At 49.8% G+C, this 7,544-nt stretch overlaps 1 protein-coding gene across 1 annotated transcript in view; it reads right to left on the reverse strand.

The window, feature by feature from the left end:
• The window catches only part of LOC105002761 (deleted in malignant brain tumors 1 protein-like), an 87,545-nt gene that overhangs the window by 1,458 nt on the left and 78,543 nt on the right, over positions 1 to 7,544 (reverse strand). The window contains 3 exon segments of the mRNA XM_010859578.1: positions 2,464 to 2,831; positions 5,101 to 5,276; positions 7,278 to 7,536. Of these exon segments, the coding sequence (XP_010857880.1) occupies positions 2,464 to 2,831; positions 5,101 to 5,276; positions 7,278 to 7,536 (803 nt within the window).

The following is a 7,544-nucleotide window of genomic DNA, read 5'->3' on the forward strand; positions in this document are numbered from 1 at the left end:
GCTAAGTCGCTTCAGCCGTGTCCGACTCTGTGCGACCCCATAGACGGAAGCCCACCAGGCTTCCCCGTCCCTGGGATTCTCCAGGCAAGAACACTGGAGTGGTTTGCCATTTCCTTCTCCAATGCATGAAAGTGAAAAGTGAAAGTGAAGTCGCTCAGTCGTGTCCGACTCCTAGCGACCCCAAGGACTGCAGCCCACCAGGCTCCTCCGTCCATGGGATTTTCCAGGCAAGAGTGCTGGAGTGGGGTGCCACTGCCTTCTCCAGCAACTAAGCACAGCACAGTACATATTGTTTGAAGGTGAACTTAATTTATTTTAAAATTTATTTTGTGTAACTACTGAAAAACTAAAGAAAGAAGTAAATGATATATTTAGAGGAGATAAAATGGAATAAAATAAAATGCTCAATTAAAACCAGCATATAAAATGTATTAAACCTGCATTAAAACCAGAGATGGCAGCAAAAGGAGAATTGAAGGCAGAAACAAAAACAAATGCAACAAATAGAAAACAGTTACTAGGAGGCAGATTTTAATCCAACTATGTCAACTGTCACTTTAAATGTGAATGATTTAAATATACCAATTGGAAGACACAGACTGCCAGAGTAGATTAAAAAAAAACAAGATCCAACTATATGCTGTCTATAAGAAGACCATTTTAAATATAAAGATAAAGGTTAATTAAAAGTAAAAGGATAGAGAAAGATTTACCAAGTTAATACCAATCAAAAGAAAGCTGGATTAGCTATATTAATTTCAGCCAAAACAGACTCCAGAGCCAGGATAATTAGAGATGAAAAGGGGCATTACACAACGATGAAGGGGCCAAAAGAGGATGAGATGGTTGGATGGCATCACCGATGCAATGGACATGAGTTTGAGCAAACTCAGGGAGATGCTGAAGGACAGGGAAGCCTGGCATTGCTATGTCCACGGGGTCACAAAGAGTTGGACATGACTTAGCAACTGAACGACAACAACAAGCTCCCATCTTAGGAAACTAGAGAAAGAAGAGCTAATAAAACCTGTTAATAAAATAGGCAGAAGTATGACAGTTGTTAAATTCTGGACTCTCTGATATATGTAGCCACTCGGCTTACAGGATCTTGGTTCCCTGACTAGGGATTGAACCTGGGCCACAGCTGTGAAAGCACTGCATCCTAAGCACTGGACCACTAGGGAACTCCCTCTCCTTGCCAAGTTTTGAAACGGGAGACCTAAAAGGGAAGAGCTTTCTCTCTCTGACTCAGTGCGGCTTAGTACCACATCTGTGCACTTCCCACACCGTGGCTCACTCTACCTGTGGAAGGTGCTGCCTCTTGCCCTCCCCAACTTTTGGAATCAGGCACCATGATGCCTCTCAGGGGCTTTAGGAAGCGCTCACCGCTTTAGTGGCTCTTACCACTCTGGAGCTTCCATCAGAAAGTGAGTTTTTGATGTCTTCACACTGGTTGCCAATTACCCATCCATAAGCATTTTGCGCTGGTTGGGGGATAAAAGAGCTATAAAGGCAAACATCTTGCCTGAGTTCTAATTTGGCAAATGTTATGTCTAACCAAAGGTGCCAGAATAAACCTCATCACTGTAAGAGCTTAGCCTAGGATAACCCAGCAGCCCATCAGTGCTGGCCAAATACCCTGAGGAATGGGGAATGCAATAGTTATAAAACTTGGAGGGAAGAGAAGCATGAGTCAGCAGAGCCTGAGACAGCACAGGCTCTGCCTAGGACTCTCTGGGGATTCAAGGGATGTTGTCTAGACTTCCTATAATTATCTGCCCTCAGCTGGGATCAGAGGGATGGTTAGGGTCTGGGCTCCACCTCTGGACAGGATGAAGACTCTGGGCACAATGTTCTGATTTAGGACTGCCAGTTAAGAAGATAACGGTCAGACTTCCCTGGTGGTCTAGTGGTTAAGAATCTGCCTGATAATGCAAGGGACAGGTCCCGGAAGATTCCACGTGCCAGGGGGCAACTAAGCCTGTGCACCACAACTACCAAAGCCTGCGTGTGCTTGTGGGTTCATGCTCTGCAATCAGAGAAGCCACCGCAGTGAAGGCCCTGCTCACCACAACCAGAGAAAGCCCAGTGAGCGGCAGTGAAGACCCAGTGCAGGCAAAAATAAGCATAAATGAATAAATTGTTGTTGTCTAGTCTCTAAGTTGTGTCCAACTCTTTGTGACCCTATGGACTGCAGCCTGACAGGCTCCTCTGTCCATGGAATTCTCCAGGCAAGAATACTGCAGTGGGTTGCCATTTCCTTCTCCAGGGGATCTTCCTGACCCAGGGATCAAACTCGCGTCTCCTGCATTGGCAGGCAGATTCTTTACCACCTTCGAGCCACGTGGGAAGCCCAGATAAATAAACAAAATTATTAAAAAACAAAACAAAACAGGTCCCCCAAAGGAATAATAGGTAAATAGTCAACCACATCAACCAGACAGGGCCTTCCACTTTCCTTACCCTTGCTTGATCAAATCATACTTGACAGTTGTAAAATCACTGGGGTCTGGAGAAGCCACACAGGTATCCACAAAGAGCCGCAGGCTGGGGTTGGGGCTGTGGAGTGTGGCCTGGAGGAAGACCTCTTTCCTCCGGCTGGCGTAGTGTTGCCCCGTGTTCTCTCCGTGCTGGGACAGGGGCAACTCGAGGAAAGATATGGACACATCGTAGCTAGCGTTCTCCCCAGGGACGACTTCCACTGCTGACGGGCCATCCACCCTGCAGGTGAACTTGAGCTGAGGCACCCTGTGCCGCAGGACGACTCGACCCGGGTGGCCCCTGGTTCGGCCTGTGACAGAGTTGGAGTAGCTGAGGGAGCCGCGGCTTTCCTGGGAGGAGAGGGGAGAGTTGGTGGCCTGTGCTCCCGGCTCCCTGCCCAGCGCTTTCTTCAGGAGCGAAGACCTCTGCTTTGTGCCCACCACTCGGAGCCAGTTTGCTGAGAAGCTGGAGGGCATGAGGTCTCAGGCATGACCTCTCTGGTACCTGAGATCATGAGGGGTTGACCTTATGTCCCTGCTTCTGGGAGTCTGGGGTGCACGCAGGGAACCCCTAGCATGCAAGTCTGGACTCCCTTCTGCCCTCTGTGGGGGCCAGGCTTGGGGAATACAAGACAGGGTGGGAGGTCCACTCTGGCTGCTGAATTCCTCTACCGCTCTGCCCTGCTCTGACCCCCAGACCAGCCCTGGCTTCTTGTGAGCTGCGGGGCTGGCCCTATGGACCCTCACTCTCAGCCTTGCTCCTTCAAAGCCAACATGACTTCAAGGGGCCAAGAAGGTGCTGGAGGCTGATGAGTAGGGGCCTCCAGCAGCCTCCTTCCCATAGCCTGCTGCGTCATGGAGACTCATCCTGGCCAGGGATGTTTATTCCAGGGAGCCTTGGCCCGTGCGACTCAGGTCCAGTGGCAGTCTGCCTTGAAACCCTCCAAGGAAAGCCCCAACAGCTTACAGCAGTGTTTCTCACTGGTCTGCTTTGTTTTCCTTTCTTCTTTTTGCCCCTAAGAACCCGTATCTCTCTTCCCCCTTGAGAGGGATGTCACCCTTGTAGAGAATGCACAGCTTAGAAGAAAAACTGAACTCTAGGACCGTGTGGGCCTGCCCAATTCCGACCAGACTTTGGGCTTCCTGTGGTTCACAGCCCTGAGTCTCTCCCGTGACCTCTTCAAGCTGGCTGCTGCCTCGGGGCCTCTGCACCCCTCTGCTGACCCCCTGCTTGGAGCCCTCCTCCTCTTCCTCTGTACCTGCTTTATGTCCTTTTTCAGGCCTCGGTTCTTTGACCACCCTATTCAAAAGTGGTCTTCCACCCCAAAGCATTTTCTATCCTTTGCCTTGTTTGACGGTCTCCTTAATCCTCTTCACGACAAAGGACTCTCATCTGTCTTTATTCGGGACCTGTGTCTCCCTTCTCGCCAGTGTAAGAGCCGTGGAGCTGCGGTCCTGTCAATCATAGTGGCTGCTGGGTCCTCAGCACCTAGAAGGATGCTCATTCCCTGACTCTGAAATCGGACATGGGCCCTTTTTATGGGGAAATAGAGCTGCCTTTCCCCATAGGTGCTTGGGGACTTGCCACCACTGCAGGCGGTTCCTGAATTGCTATCTGCTCTGGCCCTAGAACTGTGGTCAGCACAGGAAGCTTGCAGAGGGAGCTGGGCCAGCCAGGGCCAGAAAGGACAGCTCAGGGTTCTCCCCAGTGCCTGGAAATGTCCAGGGCCTGCTGGCCTCCCAGACACTGGGGAGCTCCCAGCAGACTGCTGGGGAAGAAACCTCTGAGGTAAAAATTAGAATTTTTAGAACAAAGAGGATACGAATGATCACAGTCTGCACAGATAGATGCAATGTGAAGTACGGACTTAAAGTGGCTATTTAGCACCATGGAGACTGCTGGAATGCATTCAACCTCCAACAATGTCAAGTGTTTGGGGTGCTCTTTTTTTGGGCATGTGTCTAAACAGGGATGTGAAAGAATACATGAATAGCATAGGGATCTTGCTTTGTATCCTGTTACATTATTAAATGTGCCTATGAACATGATTTTCTGGCTATACACGCTTCCTGTATCTTTGGTATACTTGTTTCCTTAATTTCAATGATACTGGTTTGTGAAATAAGTAGGTGGTTAAGCAAAATGAAATAAACATATTCATTTCATTATACATAAATATCTTAATATTTGTTTCCTACATTGGGAAACCTGGTTAGAAACACAGCACTCAGGCTGTCTTCCCCAAGCCCAACACTACAGCTTGCACATGGTAGGTGGGCACTAGTGCTGAATAAAAAAGCATGTGGTGACAAAATGCTTTGGCTTTGCAGCTTAGAGAAGAGCATCCATCTATCCATCCATCCGTCCATCTGTCCATCCATCCACCCATCAGATCATCAGCATTCTGTACTTGTTACTATGTATTCCAAATTCCCAAAAGGAAGGGCAGTTTTAGACAAATTAATGAGTTGCTCCAGGTCTCATGGAACTCAGAACCAAAGTCATGGTTGTGCCTTTCCTCTGTCCCTATTCAGGTTTTTAACAGGTGGTTGATTCTCCCAAGCCTCTCTTTTCGGCCTCCATCCATAGAAGGGTACCACCACCTTGTCAGTTTCATACCTGTCTGACTGTGCCACAGTGGCCATAGGGAACGTTGAAGATCAGGTAGCGCCCTGTGACTCGGGGGCGACACAGCTTATCATTTAAATGGATGTCCCAGGACGAGTAGCCCAGCCTCCGGAGGTAGCCTCGGTCAATGACGACTTGGAAAAGGTGAGGCCAGCAGGAGAGCTGGGCTGCAGAAGGGGGAGGATGGGGAGAAAGTTACAAAGAGAACCTGGAGCCCTCAGGGGTGTGAGTTATGTTTACTTTATAAAAGTACTATGGACAGTGCCCTGGGTTGGCTCTCATCACCCACTACACCCAACTTGACTTCCATTGACTTTATATTTCCCCTTCTTTCCAAAAGTCATGTCATATCCACAGGGTCCTACCCACAGAACATGTCCCAGAGACAGAGCCTCTTCTAAGGAGGTAAGAACATCTGAGCCTGAACATCCATCTGAGCCTTTGTATGAGGGTTAAGTTAGAAAGAAGGAATGGAAGCCAAGGGAGGGGGTGCAAAGGGACTTCCTCCCCAGCCTCCTAAAGCCCAGCAAGAGGATGGAGATACAAGAGATCTCAGGGGAGACACAGAAACTGGTCCCCTCACATAGTCTGTTCATTCTTCCACAGACAATGGGTCTCTTAGCTCCCCTTTTTGGAGTCTCACACCCTAGGAGGGAGGAAGACTTTACTGTTGTCCTTGGGTACCACAGAGTCAGCCGCACCTGGTGAAGGGGGACAAAGAAAAGCAAAGGTCATCTGTGTAGAAGCACTGGACGGGGACAACATAGCCAGCAGTGGACATGAACTGTGGGAAAAAGGGCTCATTGGATTCACCTATTAAAGCTGAAGCAATGGCCTGGAAATACTCCAGGGTGATGCAAGGGAAAGGAGGGCCCAGGGCCTCCTGATGGAGTTGGAGGGAGGGATTCTGGCATAGATAAAGTAGTGTTGAGAATGGTGTCATCAACACCAAGATTTGTTGGAGAGAGAGACTAGTAAATACAGGGCTTTGCAGGTTATAAAACTCATCGCATGGTTGAACCCTGGCTGGCGTCCCTTCCCATGCACACGGCGTGCACAGTAGCCCAGGCTGGGAAATGCACACTTCATGGCTATCAAGCCCTCCCCTCCCAGAAGCAAGGCAAGACAGAAACCCAGGGCCAGGACCCAGAAGGAAGCACGGCTGGCCAGATTCCCTCAGCCCTTCAAACGCTCTCAGCCCCAGCCCACTGGTCCTTTGGCTGCTGAACCTGATGAAAAAGAAACCCTTTGGTGTATAATCTGAGAATAGAAGATAAATTACCATTTACAGGGGGCCCCCCAACAGCATGAAGAATAGCTGAAACTGTGAACAGACAGTAAAAGTGAGGATCTGGAGAAAAAGGACCCCTCAGCCCCAAGGCTGACTCATACTACATGGCTCCCTGTGGAATTAACTGTCTCAAGGGGGCTCTGATAGCCTATTTGGGCCCCATTTCTATGCAAAACAAGAGAAATTTGCACATAAGGCACAAGAAACAGCAAGGATGCCTTTGATTCACCTATAAAACAGTGGGATGGAAGAGCCAAAGTGAGCTAACCTTGTTCACCAAACCTTAGAATTCCATCACTCTGTGAGATTTAGTGGATACATTAAGGACAAATATAGGGGAGGATGACTCCACACAGAAGGTCTGCCCATGGAAGTCAAATGCCAAGACAAATGGCTGGTGACAAAAACTATTCACTGAATCTTGGATGAAAGGGACCAAGGGGAACCCAGGACAGTGCAGGGTTCTGACTTCCAAGGGCCAAGTCAAGGTGGGGAAGGGACTCCACCTAGGACTGTGCCCTTATCAGAGGTTTATAAGGGGACAACAGACAAATTCTATATTTTTAAATCATTTTTTTAAAGTTGTCACTTCTTTTCTTGGCTTCATAAACTTTTAGCTATATTTCGGGACAAATACTGCGCTGAACTGGAATTAGAAAAACTGGCTAATAAAGTGCCACCTCTGTCTGATTAAAACATCTACCACCATGGCTATGTAATAAAATATGCTCTTTTATCCTAGAATCTGGGGCCATGGCCCACCTGACATTCCTCGGGCTGGTGAATTCTGACCTTAGGGATGCTTGGAGAGGAAAGAACGGGTGGAGCCTTAGGAAGACCCCGGGGAGGGGCCGGCGTGGCAGGGGAGCCCGGGTACCTGCGCAGACCACGCTCGCGTCCTCCCAGTGCTGGCAGTCGTGGCGCTCCCAGCCCGCGTGGGCGCAGCGCTCCAGCGCATCCTCGGTGCCCGCACAGCGCACGTCGTCCAGCAGGATGGGCCCCGAGCCCGGGCCGAAGCGGCCGCGACCCAGGGCGCCCAGCGCGCGCCCGCAGCCCAGGACGCGGCACACCACACGGGCGTCTCTGATGCTCCAGTGGTCGTCGCACACCGTGCCCCACACGCCCTCGTGCCGGACCTCCACCC

The sequence above is a fragment of the Bison bison genome, unplaced genomic scaffold (genome assembly GCF_000754665.1).
Source record: "Bison bison bison isolate TAMUID 2011002044 unplaced genomic scaffold, Bison_UMD1.0 scf7180017864456, whole genome shotgun sequence".
NCBI classification, from domain to species: Eukaryota; Metazoa; Chordata; class Mammalia; order Artiodactyla; family Bovidae; genus Bison; species Bison bison.